The sequence below is a fragment of the Sceloporus occidentalis genome, unplaced genomic scaffold (genome assembly GCF_023333645.1).
Source record: "Sceloporus occidentalis isolate IW3139 unplaced genomic scaffold, rSceOcc1.0.p SCAF_5, whole genome shotgun sequence".
NCBI classification, from domain to species: Eukaryota; Metazoa; Chordata; class Lepidosauria; order Squamata; family Phrynosomatidae; genus Sceloporus; species Sceloporus occidentalis.
Genome location: NW_028316985.1, coordinates 83,740,571 through 83,756,665, shown reverse-complemented (window position 1 = coordinate 83,756,665; position 16,095 = coordinate 83,740,571). Strand labels below are relative to the sequence as shown.

At 38.5% G+C, this 16,095-nt stretch overlaps 1 protein-coding gene across 3 annotated transcripts in view; it reads right to left on the bottom strand.

Annotated features, from left to right (window-relative positions):
- DNAJC2 (DnaJ heat shock protein family (Hsp40) member C2) overlaps positions 1-16,095 on the bottom strand; it is a 19,010-nt gene extending 2,915 nt beyond the window's left edge. Inside the window, exons 1-16 of one of the 3 annotated variants that reach the window (XM_089524584.1) lie at positions 15,975-16,092; positions 15,542-15,732; positions 13,552-13,627; positions 13,003-13,101; positions 11,636-11,777; positions 10,073-10,153; positions 9,189-9,254; positions 8,455-8,546; positions 8,225-8,346; positions 6,856-7,005; positions 4,773-4,861; positions 4,617-4,686; positions 2,675-2,859; positions 2,288-2,388; positions 1,117-1,224; positions 285-439 (exon numbers count right to left, since the gene is read on the bottom strand). In XM_089524584.1, the coding sequence (XP_089380710.1) occupies positions 285-439; positions 1,117-1,224; positions 2,288-2,388; positions 2,675-2,859; positions 4,617-4,686; positions 4,773-4,861; positions 6,856-7,005; positions 8,225-8,346; positions 8,455-8,546; positions 9,189-9,254; positions 10,073-10,153; positions 11,636-11,777; positions 13,003-13,101; positions 13,552-13,627; positions 15,542-15,732; positions 15,975-16,032 (1,785 nt within the window). In that variant the 5' untranslated portion in view covers positions 16,033-16,092. Of the gene's footprint in view, positions 1-284; positions 440-1,116; positions 1,225-2,273; positions 2,389-2,674; positions 2,860-4,616; positions 4,687-4,772; positions 4,862-4,887; positions 6,486-6,855; positions 7,006-8,224; positions 8,347-8,454; positions 8,547-9,188; positions 9,255-10,072; positions 10,154-11,635; positions 11,778-13,002; positions 13,102-13,551; positions 13,628-15,541; positions 15,733-15,974 lie in introns of those variants that run through there. The other 2 variants (XM_089524587.1, XM_089524588.1) reach the window with 2 other exon arrangements.

Genomic DNA, 16,095 nt, shown 5'->3' with positions numbered 1-16,095 from the left:
TGGGACACAGTTTGGGGGTCACCAGCACCCTTTTGTGAATTTTACTCCCAGGACAATGCAAGCATCTCCCATGTCCATATGTCCTTCTACCTTGTATAATTTGGATGGCTGCTCCCTCAGCACTATTATATCCCTCCTTTTGACAACACATCTTCCCTCCCCACAGAAATGGTTACTATTGGTCTATGACATAAACAATATCGAAGTCCTGGTGTGGAAAGGAACAATCAGTCTTTTTTATACATAATTCCTAAAGTAAGAAGAAAAAAAACATGGCTTCCTACCTTATATCGCTTCATACAGTCCTTTTTGGATCGACCTGGTACAGAAGCTGCTATTTTCTCCCACCTTTCAGGAGTGTTCACTGGATATGTTTTCAGAGCTTGTTCTAAGAGTTTTTGCTCTTCTGTTGTCCAAGGAGATGAATCTGTAAATGTTGCTGTTGGAATCAATATAGACATATGAACTTTTAGATCAACATGTTCCTAGTGGACGCTCTTGCTAGATAATTTTACAGCAAATCTTTGCCATCTCCTATGGATGCTTTTGGCCAGATGTTACAATCACCAACTTCCACCATCCCTTACCAATAGCATCACAGGCTGGAGATTGATAGCTCAAAACATCTGGAGGGCCAAATATTTCTCACCCTTGCTCTAGAATTATTTTATTTCCACATCTGGAATGTTTTAGAACTTCAGCTAAATTGTGCATTGTCTATATTTCCAAAAACACTAAACCATAAATAGAAAAGTTTAAATACTTAGGCCTAGTAATTATTTTTGGCCACACTGATCTTACTGGGATATGCAGAGAGAAGACTTTTATAAGCATCCAGTGGCATAATCAGTGGCATGGTTCTTAAATATTCTTATCTGTACACCGCTATGATCAACGCAGAAAAGTGGTTTATAAATAAAAATTATTATTATTATTAAATGTGATACAGGGGTAAACATGAGACAGAATATTGAACAAACTACTGTAAGTTTGTTTTGATGTTGCATGTATTGAAGTAGACTCAATCTATCTAAGTTTATGCTACAAACCTTTCTCTCTGTCTCTAAGGTGCTTCAATATCTCTTCACAAAATAATTAACAGTTGTCCTCATTTACCTTCAAAACGTTCTGATGGTGCAGCATTGTCTGCCTGTGGCACAACTCCATGTTCTTTCTTAAATTTATCAAAAGCTTTCTTATTTATGTCATCCTTTTGATGAGGGTCTAAAGAAGATAAGATACTTGTTAGTTAACTCAGCTACTAAAAATATTTTTCTTGTATTTAATACATATATCAACCCAACATCACAGAAGAAACTGTTTGCTGTTTAAAATCAAACACTGAGAGTGCAATTGTAACGAATTCCATCTATGCTGTGAATGATACAAACCTGGAAATGATAAATGCATTCCACTTTATGATTTAAAGTAGATTATGACACTTCCCATCAATAATGGCATTAGCAATTTTCTATCTTATATCACATGGACAACTTCTCTTCATTTGTTAGTGATGAAGGCCTTATAATTATGCTCAAATGTATGTCTGTTTCCCTCAACCATGCCCTCTAATGATGCCATAGAGACGAATGAGCTAATTACTGTATCTGAAGTGGAATAAATCACATGCCTTGGTGGTTTCATGCCCAACAAGGTATCACTCAGCAGTGACAAACTAGTATGATGTATTCATAATTCATTCCATCAAAGGCATTGAAGGGAATGGTTTGGTGCTGGGTATGAATCAACCACTCCTCAAAACTAGCAGCATGACAGCCACTTTTCGTAGTGTATACTGTTAGCATCAGTGCTGCTTGAATTAATCCCTTTTTAATTCTTCTAGTGAACAGAAGTATCTATTTGCAAAGTTCATTATCTAGACCTGAAAATCCACCAGACTGACACATCATAATCAGTTTACATCATATGTAAAACATAGGAAGTCATTAGGCCTCTCCTGAAAAACATGTCTATTAGAAGCATTAATACAGCGATATAATTGGAATTTGGCCGTACACATACAGCAAAAGACACCCTAATTACCATTAGCATAATATCTTTCAAGGCTTGGGATACAAAATCTTTATTAAGTAGCAGCTAGCAGAGAACAACCAAAGTGAAGGCTGCAAAGGGTATAACAGTTCACCCTTCACACATCTGACTCATCATGGAGTAGGAGAGTGGAACTTGGGAGTGACAGCCATGAATGTGCATTTGCACAATGGAAACTGAATTTACTAGTAAGTAAAATGGAAGCATGCAGACCATCTTACAAAGATAAAGATACCAAGTTTCTGGAGGCTCTTTGCTTTGTTGATAACATCTTTTGCTGTCCGCTTTATTCCCGTAGTAGAGTGCAAATTCATATAGTTGGCAATAACTTCCCACCTAGAAATAAAAGAAAAATAAAAAAGCTACAATATTCTTGATTTGTTTTCAATTGATTGTTTGCAAGCCAGTATGGTGGTTGGACTATGACACTGGAGAACAAGATTCAAATCCCGGCTCAGCCGTGTAAACCAACTGGGTGAGATGCCCTAAATATATAGGTATGTACACACACATTAACAAATCAATTTAATAGATAAAAATCAGTGTCTTGACTGTCCTATCTTTAACATGTCAATCCAAGACCCCTGCTAAATTCTATATATTTATACACACAAATCCCTACCTTGAGTTAGTCCCAGCCGGAAAGAGATTTACAGCTTTAATTAGTAACTGCAAGTCATCTTCTGGCCAGTTCTTACTTCCACCAACACCTCCACTTGCCGATTTCTCAGAACTCTTGGTTGCTTGTCGCATCCGAGCATCTGCTTCTTCTTTCTCTCTCCTTATCTGTTCATTTACTTCATCTATCTATTTGAATACAAGAATACATGCACTTTAGTTCTGGACAATTTAGTCTTGCAGACACAAACCCTCCTCACAAGAATTAAAGAGTACTGCCACAAGTTCTGTGCCTTATTTTCTTTCTGTTGTCTCTGATGGAAGCCCATAGACTTTCAAGAAAATACTGAGAATATTTTTTTTTCAAAACTGGTAGTAGCTACAAAAGTAATCAAACTCTTCCTATAATTTTTGTATGTTTCATCTTATAATTTCTTACTGTGATAAAAAACATTTCTCTCTCCCTGCTCATTTGGGGGAAAATAACATTACTGCACATAATAGGAAGTTTCAGCTTGATTTCTAACTCTGACAGAGAACTCTCCAAGGAAAGAAAAGTGTTTTACAAGCAATTTGTGAAGCCAAGGTTGTACTGTATAACCAGAGAAAACCCAGAAAACTGTCAGACTAATACAACAAACAGTCCCCCAGTCATCCCCACTACACTGCACTCAGCTGGTAATCATTATGCTGGGATATATGCATGTCCATGTATATTTCTTGGACGCCCCCATTCAGACCTACCGTATATACTTGTGTATAAGTTGTCAAGGGCAGGTTTGGGGCCAAAATTATGGATTTTTATATGACCCATGGATAAATTGAGGATAAAGCCAGGGTGGTATTGTGCTTTGAATGTTGGACTACAACTCTGGAGACCAGGATTCGATTCCCCACTTGACCATGAGAACCGCTGGGTGACCCAAGTCACTGGGTGACATTACACAAGTCGTAGCTTCAGGGAAAGGCAATGGCAAACCTCTGAAAAAATCTTGCCAACACCCCATGATAGGTTCACTTTAGGGTTGCCCTAAGTCAGAAATGACTTGAAGATACACAACAACAACAAAAACTACTACTACTACTTAGGGATAACTAACAAAGGGTATAAAGGACACAGCAAAGAAAAACAATGCCAAAGAAGAGGGAATTATGATAAAAGTGGCTGTGCAATATGTGGGGAAAGGAGACCAGGTATGGGCAGGGCTAAGAAAATGTACTCATCTCAAAAAGGATATAAAGGAAAAGCAAAGAAAATGAAACTGCATTAGTAGTGATTACAGTCTTTAACTTTAACTTTGCCTGATTTGAACTCAGAAAAGCTGATAAATATATATAAATGTCTTATTCAAATCCTTCAAAGCCCTCATTGCTCATCTGAGTAAACTGAAGCAAGGTGAGAGTTCAGTCCATCTAGGAAGAACCTACAAGAAGCACTGACCTCTTCTCTTGATGCTTCTTTGAGTGGAAGCACCAAAGAGCTGATGTCACTGCCACATTCCCATTGAGGGAATCAAAAAGGCCACAGGCAGTACTGGTGCTATTATGGACAGTGGAGTGGGTTGGTGTTTCTTACTGGTTCTCCCAGGATGGACTAAGCTCTTGACTTTTACCCCTCTACTCAAGAGAAGAGAATGGTTCCTTTTTTTGATAAGAGTTAAGGTACAGTACTTACACTGACCCATGAATAAGTCAACCCAGATTTTTTGGGTTGATTTTTTAACTAAAATTTCTCAACTTATATATAAATATATACGGTATATATCTTGACATATGAGTGTGTATACAAACAATTGTTCTTAAAAATATTTAGTTGTAAATTTTAGAGACTTTTAGATATGCAAGGCAAATGGTTTCCAATATAACATAACACACATTTTCAATAGACACACATCGATATTTTTGCAATGTGATTTACTCTTACAGGACAAGAGATTAATATTTACCTGTTTTTCTACAGCTGCCCTTCCTTCTTCCCTTGTTGTAGATGTAAGTGCTTCGTTCAAGCACTGCAGGCTAAAAATAAATTATTGAGCGATATTTCAGATCTAGTAGGAAGCTGAAGGTCAAAAAAGCATAAAGCGCAGGTCAGGAACGCATACCTTGTCAACTCTAGACGATCGCAAAGCTTTTCTACTTCTTCCATCATCTTAACACATTCTGCCTCATTGTCAGAAAAGTAATTCCAGTTCTGAAAACAGACCACCATATGCTTTATTTTCAGATTGAATTCAAACTGAACACAGTCCGTAAGCAAAAAGCTTGATTGAAACATTATGGCCATGTGTTATAGTTCTCCATTTAACAGAATAGCTTTCATTGAGAAAATGATTGTTTTTTTTAACGTACCTCATAACTTGTGGCAATTTAAAGGTTAACAACTTTTGTTGGCATATATTGATAACATGGACAACCAAACCTTGAGCAAACTTGTCATTTGAAAACAACGAACCTCTTCATATTATACTATGTTGGAAATTTTTAATTTGGAATTCAAATGCCTAGATTTTTTTGAAGAAGTCTTGTTACTACTCACCTAAAACACAGAACAATTACCTGTCTTTTAACTAAAAATTCCACTTTTCAAACCACAATGGAAAACTTTGATTGCAAACATCCCACCTATTCTTATTTTGCATTTTAATTCTGCCTTCAAGTGTCAACTCCATCAATTTCATAGAGTTTCTTTGGCAAGGAATACTCAGAGGTGGGTTTGCCTGTTCCTTCCTCTGAAATACTGCTTACAGCACCTGGTATTCATTGGCAATTTTCAATCCAAGTACTATCCAGAGATAACCCTGCTTAGATTCCAAAATCAGACTAGATCTGGTGCCTTTAGGGTATTTAGGTCCTGTACCCAGTAACAAACTCTGTTGCCAAATAAATCAGAGAAATTTCAGAAGTTTCTTGTATTCAGGATTTGTCTGCTGAATACAGTAGGGAAGGGAGGAATAATGGTCGCCACAACCCCTCTGGAAGAGAGCGTGGCACATGGAGGCATGGCAGGTTTTTTGTGCTTCTTAACTTGCGGCTCCAGTGCCTGGTTGGGCACCTTGCAATCTGAAGCCAAGGATAAGATCTCCTCTTGGTCTAGGACCTGTTTAAGCCTCTTCCTCCCCACCTGGTCAAAATGGCATACAAAGGGCTGGAAGAGGAGGCATCCTTCTCTTCCCATGTATGTGAGGCACAGGCAACTGGAAATCAGCTAGCACACACCTGCTGGCTTGTACAGCATACTCCCTGGTCTGTGAAATGGTTTGCTGTGTGGACCAGAGGGTCAAGTGCTATTAGGCTGGAGAAAGGGTACCAATCTTTCCACCCTCCAGCTCCCATGCCCACCATCATGGAGACACCTGCAGTGGTCCTTTGCTGGGCTATTATTGCCCAGAGCCACACTGCTACTTTGGAGGGCAGAGTACTTTTCTGGGCATGCTGGTGGGAAGAGGGGGACAAGGCTCCTTTTCTGACTTCCTCTGTCTCTTTGCCAACTTATCCCTTGGCCCGTTTTTGGCTCGGTGATGCTGCATGGATGCAGCAGTAAGGAGGAATTTCCCCATCAGCTGGTTGTTCCCGTGTCTACCTTTCAGCTGGGTGGGCTTCTTAAATGGAATCCTGCCCTCCCACTGTGGACCGAAAGGTCCTGGGCTGCTGAACAAGCAAAGAAGTAAGGAAAAAATGTGTCTTATCAGAGTGAAGGCAGGAAAAACCCCTGGCCTCTCTAGGAATTGCTGTCGGAACACAGGGAGGTCTTTCCTTTTCCTGTCCACTGGAGCAAGTGGGAAGAACAACCTAATCAGAGGATGTTCCTCCCTTCTCTGTTGGGAAACGAATATATAAATTAGGTACAGTTGGCTCTCCATATTCACAGATTCCTTAACTATGGATTCAACCATCCATAAAGTGTTAAAATAATATATAAATTCTAAAAAACAAACCTTGCTTTTGCCACTTTATATAAGTGAAACCATATTACTATGCCACTGTATTTAATGGGACTTGAACACCCACAGATTTTGGTATCCACCGGTGGTCCTGGAACCCAATCCCAGCAGATATTAAGGGCCCACTGTATTAAAGTCCCTACCCAAAGATTAAGATCAAGAAGCAATTTTACTCTGGACCAATATTCTAGGAGCTGGAAGTTAGAAAGCTCACAAAATCTGAACTAGAACAATAGTTATATACCTTACAGGTTGTTCGTAGTTTTTGTCTTTCCTTTTTAATTGCTTTTTTCTGTATATCCTTCTCTTTTTTCATCAGTAAAGCTTGTTGTCTGATTTCTTCTTCTTCTTTCTCCTTGGCTATTCGTGCTGCTTCAATTTCTGCTTGCCTTTGCTGAAATAGAAGAAAATGCTGGAATTTTTTCATACCATATCTTTGTCAAGTTAAACAATTTCTGATGGTCTTTATCAACAAAATGGGTACATGAATTGTAAAAAAATATAAGCTCATAAAAATCAGACGTTCTGTAACTAGTAAATTTATGAAGAAATATATTTATCATGATTTCAAGACCATATACCAAATTAATGTTAACAGGCTAAACAATCTTTATGCAATTGTTTCTGATGCAGATATAAGGTAATCAAATAATTTAGAGGATTATAGCCAACCATCTGTATTCCCTAAGATCTTTAAGCATGATAGTATTTTATTAACTGGTTATGTCTTCAGTTGTTATGCAAATGAATTATGTTTAAAATGGAGGCCTGTGTGTTTAGTAATATCTTTTGACAGTTTTGATTTTTTTGTGTCTGTCAAATATGAAGGACACAAAAGAGGTTCAGCCCTGTAGAGTACTTCAGCTCCCAACTCCTGGCAATTGACTACTGCTGTGTATGTAATACAGGTTGAGAATCCCTAATCTGGAATTCTAAATGCTACATGGGTGACTGAGATAGTGACACGTTTGCTTTCCGATGGTTCAGTGTACAAACTTTGTTTCATGCACAAAATTACTTAAAAATGTTTTAAAATATTATGAATCAAATTACCTTCAGGTTAAATAAGGTATATTTGTTGTTGTGTGCCTTCAAGTCAATTCTGATGTGTAGTAGACCTAAGGTGAACCTGTTACGGGATTTTCTTGGCACATTTCTTAGAGTGGGTTTGCCATTGCCATCCTCTGAGTTTGTGAGAATATGGCTTGCCCAGGGTCAGCCAATGTGTTTCATGGACGAGTGCGGATTCAAATCCTGGTCTCCAGAGTCACAATCTAATGCTCAAACCACTACATTACACTGGCTCTCTAAATGTTTAGACTTAGGTCCCATCTCTAAGATATCTCATTATGTATCTGCAAATATTCCAAATTCTGAAAAAATCCAAAACACTTCTGGTCCCAAGCATTTTGGACAAGGGAGACTCAACCTATAACTTCATTACTCCAGAAAGTCATGTGTTACAGGTAACACCGTCCCTTGTAAAAGGTTATTCTAGTGCTCTAATTAAGATTAGATGTAACCTGGTGCGCAGTCTGTAAAACTGACAAAAGACCAAGGCATTTTCATGAACTAAATATTTTGAATGTATGGATGCATAATTTAAAACGTACTCTCTCTCTTTCCTCTTGTTCTTTTCGTTTTGCTTCTACTTTTGCTTTCTTTTCTGCTTCTTTCTTTGCTTTTTCTTCTTCCTTAAACTTCTTTATTCTGGGATCACAGCTGTATGCAGTATCTAAGGCAAAAACAAACAACAACAATGGCAACAACAGTCTATGAGAAGATATACAAGGGCTAAAATTTAATGAGCCAGTTTCCCTGAAAAAGCCAAGTACACACTTACCAACTAGTGTCCTTATTCTGTTCATCTCCTCCTTTTTCCTTAATGCTCTAGCTGCTCTGTTCTGCTTTTCAATCCACCTCCTCTCATCTCGACTGCAAAGAGAGATGAAAGAATCCGAAGGCATTATTATGCACATTCCAGTATAAAATCATTTTTGAAGCACTGGAAACTCAACAAGCCACTACACCTAGTGCTTGAGCACAATCAAATTCAGTACTATTTCAAACAAATATCTGTGTACAGAGAGCTTTTCTTTTCTTTTTTTATAGAAATGGATGAACTACCAGCTAGTATACTGTATTTAGTATCCATTTTCATTAATATTAACATTACCTTCCCACACATTTATATACAGTATACTGAAAGAATTAGGGAGTGGAAGACAAGACATATCATTCCACTTTTTATTCTGTTTATCTTCCAACCGGAGTGGTATCTACCTACTTGCATCTGCATGCTTTTGAACTGCTAGGTTGGCAGATGCTGGGACTAGTGATAGGAGCTCACCCCATCATGCGGCACTTGGGTCTTGAACTGTCAATCTGCCGATCTTGCAATCAACAGAGTCAGCATCTTAACCACTTAAGCCACCGCATCCCACTAAATTTAATGGGGTTCACATTTTAGTAATATGTGGGATTGCACTGTTATCAACATTTCTGAATCATTAGGGATGTGGTATTTTTGGTGTATTACTTATAGCTTTACGTGACCATTATATTTACTGTGCATACCATTCTGCTTTTTCTTTTTCTTCTTCATCTAAGTAGGAAAATTCCCGCCATGAATCAAAATTGTACCTAATATATAATAACATCAGGAGAGAAAATCAACACAATATTTATGAAGAATAAAATGATGGAAAATACTGTACTGCAAATTCCTTAATATAGTTTAAAATTCTTAGTAGCTGTACTTTAAAGGTAAGAGTTCAGTAGGTATTATGCTGTTAGTTGTCTGAAATGTTTCTACTGCATGCAATTTCTTAAATCAGAACATGTAAATTCGAATAAATATCATTTTACAAAATGAAAAAAGTGAATTCTGCAGATCATTTTATGATACATTGTTGAACCTTGTACTATGCAGCTTTCACACAAAACTATTCCATTTCATTCTAGTAATTGACGAAGACAGGAAGCAAAGGGGTAGTTCACACCTGCTTCAGAACCCAAATTATGGAGGTGATATACTTCTGTCTACATGAACTCTCTCCACAAAACCTAGATTTGCCCATATGTGGCCATAAAACATTAGGGGAGGCACTAACTATGTTAATATTAGGTGCATTTTCTTGCTAATAAAAATAAAAAATAAAAATATGTTTCCTCTAAGTCACAAGCCATATATATGAAACTGTCACCCTACAAGCATCCCATTTATATGTATCTGTTGTACAGATAACAATAGTGTCATAATCTCACTGCCCAAACCTTATTTTTATTCTTTACTTTAACTCTTTAAAGAGTTAAATGAGTTCACATGATTTCATGTTGATAGAGACCCCTTCAAATATAATAGCTTTATGTTTTCCCCAGGCATTTCCCTATACCATTTTTACACACCTCATAATGCAATTTCAAAAAAACAAAAGGGAGAAACAAGTCTGTCCACTCACCAAAATGAATAAAACGCGTCTACCTCTTCAAATGATGAATTCATATCCCCAAGCTTAGGTGCATTTCTCTTATTTGACCATCTGTAGCAATTGAAGGTTATATAGCTTTCATTCACTATTAAAAAGGCCTTACCAAGAGTATGCAGATTTTAACTATTAATCCTGCAAATTCTAATAATTTCAGCGGGATTTCAAATTAAGAAGATACTAGTTTTATAATCTGATTAGTGCTACCATAATTCTTACAGTAGCACGCTGAAGAATGGAACAGCAAACATTCATCATGGCCTGCATCTCAGTGCTGGTATTGTGAGCTGACCCAGGATACTGTGACAGCACGAGCCAGTACCAGTAGACTCAGAACAGTCACAAGTGCCAGATAAAATGCAACCATGATCAACAAAATCCACAAGTAACATCTCTCTAGGCTGAAGTCAAACATCATTTTGACAAAGCTTCTTCCCTGCCTTGACAAAAGTACAGAAAACTGGCTTAAATTCAACAATGTATTTCCTCTACTGCAAGAGGACATTCTCTCCATCCTCATTCTCCTGCAAACATCCATGCTGCCAGAAGCAAATGTACATCTATGTGAAGCAAATTTTAGACTACACAGGAGAGTGCAGGGAGGAGGGATCACCTCTTCCCAATCCCACTGTAAAATAACACAGTTGGCTTTGGGCCAGTATTTGCACCTTTCTGAAGGTTAGATCTTGTGAAGTCATTACACTGACAAATGCCTGGGACTTTGGTTGTAATAAGCAGCTAACAATGATTTTGGGATCAACAATCAATGCAATGGACCCACTCTTATTACAAGCATGCACTAATGCTGTCACCAATATAGGCCACTAGAAAACTATAGGAATCATACACAATGTGAAAAGTATTTGAGTGTGAGTGAGTTTCAACTGAAATGCATCAGCCTTTCGAATTGCTCTAGTGCAGGAGTGGGCAAAGTGTGCCCCATAGGCTGGATGCTGCACCCAAGGGGTAATTTCTCTCTCTCTAGAACTCCATAAAATGTTTTCAAAAGCCTTCTGGGGGCATCTGGGGGCTCCCTAAGCCCACCAGGGATCAAATTGAAAAATTTATCCAAAACAAATAAACCAAAACCTTTTGTCCTGAAATGCTCCAAAATGCCCAGTAGTGGGAAAGGGGTGCATTTCCACCATGTTTTGCAATTTTCCTGGGCAATTTAAGTAGAGGAAAGGTTCTTTTTTGAAACAGGAAGTATACAGGAAATGGCTTCTGCTCACGTCTTGCTGTTAAAATGGCCCAGGAGGCCCCAAGACATGACAAAAAATGCCCCTATACTCCCAGTGGAGATGTGCAGTCCTCTAAGGCCTCCTAGGGGGAATGCACCTTGCTAGCCTTCCACAGTTGTTCATCCTTGCTCTAGTGACAAGACAACAACTAATTGCCACTGTAGTTTTCACAGCCCTTAAGCAGCTATTTGTGCTCTCCATAAGACTAGTATACAATGTACCTCTAACATGAAGATGCAATGTTAGTAATCTGAAGTGGGACAAAGCCTCTGCAGCAACTTAGTGCATAACGTACCTGGCATTTCTTTCAAAAACTGGTGAAAAAACTTCAAAAAAGTTTTCCTTTCCTTCACTTTTAGAAGGAACTGTATTATCAAAAGTAGGATCTATACTGTTAAATGCTCTTCTCTTTACAGGATCTGATAAAATTTCATATGCTGAAAAATAAAATAACACAGGCACAAGTTACAATACTGGAGAGACATGCACTGCAATGATTTAAATTAAATAATCAATTTGGCAATAAAAATCAAATTCAGTTTTATATTGGACGTCAGTCACACTTCTGATCTACTTAACAGTAAATTATAAGGCAAAATTAATTTTATATTAATAATCTATGATCACAAATTGGCACAGAGCTGTTGTAGACAGATTAGTTTTGTTAAACAAACTGGAACCTAACTCAATGTAAAATTTGGAAGAGAATAAATGTTGCCCCAAAATAGTAACTCTACATGTATTATTAAATATCTGGTTCAACAAAGAATCCCATTAATTACTTGTCAATAACTGCAGGATCACATAATCAATAACTGAAGCTGTATACAGAGAACATTTATGATGTGCTTAAATCTACTGCCAGTTTCTAAAGAAATGCTTCAGCCCTATTTAAAATAACCATTACATCAGCCAAAGGATCATCTCTCTCTCGATATGCCAAAGGCTGCTCCAGTTTTTACAACTGAGCAGACTGCTGGAAATCAATGCAACACCTAAGGCTCAGTAATGAAATGAAGGTAATTGCATAAATGGCTGATGATTTGAGTTACTGTATCAGTCAATTTGTTGTAGTTGTTATTGTGTGCCTTCAAGTCGTTTCTGACATATGGCAACCCTAAAGTGAACCTATTACGGGGTTTTCTTGGTAAGTTTCTTCAGAAGGGGTTTGCCACTGCCATCCACTGATGCTGAGAGAGTGTGACCTGTCCAAGTTCACCCAGTGGGTTTCATGGCCAAATGAGGAATCGAACCCTGATCTCCAGAGTCGTAGCCCAACACTCAAACCACTATGCCACGCTGGCTCTGTGTAGGTCCACTTAAACCAAGGCTCTAGAATTATGAGTGACCATAATTTATTATTTTACATAATATATCTCGAATCAGATTATTACAAATAAGCCCTCTCATCTGCATATGAATAAAACAGGAATACAGCAAGCATTTTGAAAGGCCAGTTTGGAAATCAGATTTATTTCAGTTGCTTATAATGGATGTGGTATATGTCCATACAAATTATTACTACTGAAAAACATGGTGCATTACTTGTGTTGGAAGCTCTATTCTAGTAAAGGTTTACATAAGCATGTAATACCAAGCTACTGAAACACTTTATGCATTTTTTTAAAATACAAAACACATTTGTTAAGAAATAGTTCTCACCTTTTGTTATACAGGTAAAGTAGTCATTGTCACCTTCACCTATTTGTTCCCCTGCAGCTTTTCGCTTGTCTGGATGGTGCTTCAAAACCATGGCTTTATCTATAGATTTTTGAAAAAAGGGAAGTCAACATGCAACCCAATTTTCCTGTTATCCTCATTTTCAGAGAAACTACACAGGTGCACACACATACCAATGAAGTAAAGAAAAAAAAGTGAAATGCCTTCCATCTGCATCACTTAATTTTCTATGCATTTTCTTACAGCAAGGCAAAGTAGTTGCAAAGCTCAACAAATATTTTCAGGTACCAACATCCACCACATACACTTAGTAACATTCTCAACCCTTAATGACTATTCATATGCCAGTATCTACTGAAATTAATGTACGAGAACACTTACACTAGATTCTATGAATTAGGACCATAAACTGATATGAAGTGTCCCATTAAGTCAAATGTTCCTCTTTTGTGAAGAAAAAAATTATTAATATGCAACTGTTTATAAAACCTAATAAATTTCCAATAGTAGGAGCTTATGGAAAGTACTTACGAGCAGCTTTGATTTGTTTCTGAGATGCCTTGTATCTTATATGGCCCAGTCCAAGAACTGCATAGTGATCCTGATTCTGAGAGAGAAGTCCAAATGTTAATAATAACCAATGATGAAAAAAAATTGTCCAAGGCAAGCTACCAAGTAAGCTACTACTGACACTCACTCATTAGCTACCAGCATTCTGGCCACTAGTGTATTTAATGCCTTTCCTTTAATCTTATACTATCTTCTTCTTTTATTTCAGGCTTTAAAATGTTGCTTCTTTTTTCAGATCTCTAATTACATATATAGGAGATAGTGAGAAAGAGGGAGGAAGAAGGCAAGTACATTTCTGATGAGATACAGCTACTACAGTAAAAGCATTAGGACACCCTTCCCCAACCTATACTTTTCCAAAAATTTAGACTATAATGGACATCACACAGACCTTAAGGCAACTCTGACGCAGAGTTTTCTGGGGTGCTGATAGTGTATGAGTTCCCCAAAGTCACCCAGTAGGTTTACATGGCCACCTGAACCTCAATCTGCAAAGTTGTAGTCCAACACTCAAAGCACTACACCATGCTGGTTTCTCACTGGAATCTTAGGGAGAGCTATTAGACATATTTCCTATTGCCACTGTTAGTTCATCTGAAAACTACAGAAGAATTGTGACATCTTAAGTAATAAATACATTATGGAATAAACTTTTGAGAAGGGTACAGTGTACAAGAAGCCAACATTGTGGTTTGAGCACTGGACTATGAGTCTGGAGACCAGGGTTTGACCCCACACACAGCCATGGAAACCCATTGGGTGACATTGAGCAAGTCATACTTGTTCAGTCTCAGAGGAAGGAAAAGACTGTGTAAAAAAATCTTGCCAAGAAAAACCTGTGATAGGTTTATCTTAGGACCACCGTAAGTTGGAATCACCTTGAAGGCACACAACAACAACAATACACAAAAGCTTATCCCACAACACCACAAAAGCATATGCCATAATAAATATGATAATCTTTAAGATGCCAAAAGATTCCTGGTTGCTACTCCTCTGGAACTTGTTTCTATACCATTTGTCATTTGTATTTTTATCAGAATTCACATGCTTTTGCAAGCTTTTAATTTTCTCTGTTACACCCATTGATGCTGAACTGTTACGTTTAGAATTATTTAACTGGTATGAGCCAAAAGAAAAATAATTACTTCATATGTAGAGAGTCCATGCATGGCAAGGGGTTGGACTGGATGGCCCTTGTGGTCTCTTCCAACTCTACAATTCTATGATTCTATGTATAACTCAATATCAATCTGAGGACATGACACAGCACCCAATGTTATTCGGTAACTCATTTCACCAGAACGATAAACCAACAGTACTGGTCTACAACTGAGCTTAGTGGGTCTTATTCCCAGATAAGTAAGGGTAAGAATGTACACCTTCAGCTTCTCTAAATTGGGGGAGGATGGAATGTCCCTTGTGATATGAACAATTGCTCCATTTTCTAATACTGAGATGTCATCTCCATAATTTACAAAATGTGTGCTTTCGAATTTAGTAGCCCAACATGTTTTTAGATGTTCACAGCTCAGGAGACAACTCTTTTGAGAACAGCCTATAAGATAAAGAGGCGAAGCAGATGGTGCAGAGGCTGCTCCTGTCCTGATCACTCTGGGACCATGGTGACCAGATGCCATGGTCCCGAAGCCAGCTGCTGCCACAGTCCCAAACAGGCTGCTGGCAGGAGCGGCTTTTTCCAGTAGCTTCAGGCCACATTAGCCGGCCTCAGGGTGGCTTCTGGTTGCTTCGGGGGCCTGCGTTGTATAAATGCCACACCCCGAATGTGGCCAGAAGCTGCTTTATTTGGCCCGTCTGCTTTGGACCAAAGTCTCACAAGGAATAAAAAAGTCAGTAAATTCTCAAGGCAGATTATGAGTTGAAGATTTGTAGGAAATCATAGAAACTTCACTAAACTGTGAATGTAGAATTGCAACGTCAGATAATGTACCTTCCAATCCTTTGGATCAAGTGTTTTTAACATGGGGAACTCTTCCAGCTGTAATTCTTCATCTCCTGACTCTTCAGAGAGCTCTTTCTCATCTTCCAGCTCCTGGAAGGAGGCAGAAACATGTACGTTTCGCCTCTTAATAAATGCTTCAAACCATCTTCCCACAGGCTCAACTTGGCAGAGGACAGAAGCTGTAAATAAAAGCGTAACAGTGGCTTAGAGAACAAGTTCACCAAACTTGCATTTTCTAATTCATCTCATCCCAGCTCCAGAACCTGTATTAATCTTCATGCATTTATTTAGCTACAGCTCCGCTCTGGGCCCCACAACAAACTCCAACTCCCAGAATTCCATAGCCCTTCAGCCCCAAGACGCTTAAAGCGGTTCCAAACCGGGTTATTCCTCCAGTGTGGAGGCAGCCCCAGTCCCATACCGGCAGACAAGGCCCGGGTGACGGCGGTGGCCTGTCCCTCCGCAGCCCCCCGAAGCATCCTGGCCTCGCTCTCTCCTCCAACAGGCCTCTGAGTCAGACAGTCGCCAGGCACCGGCGCGTG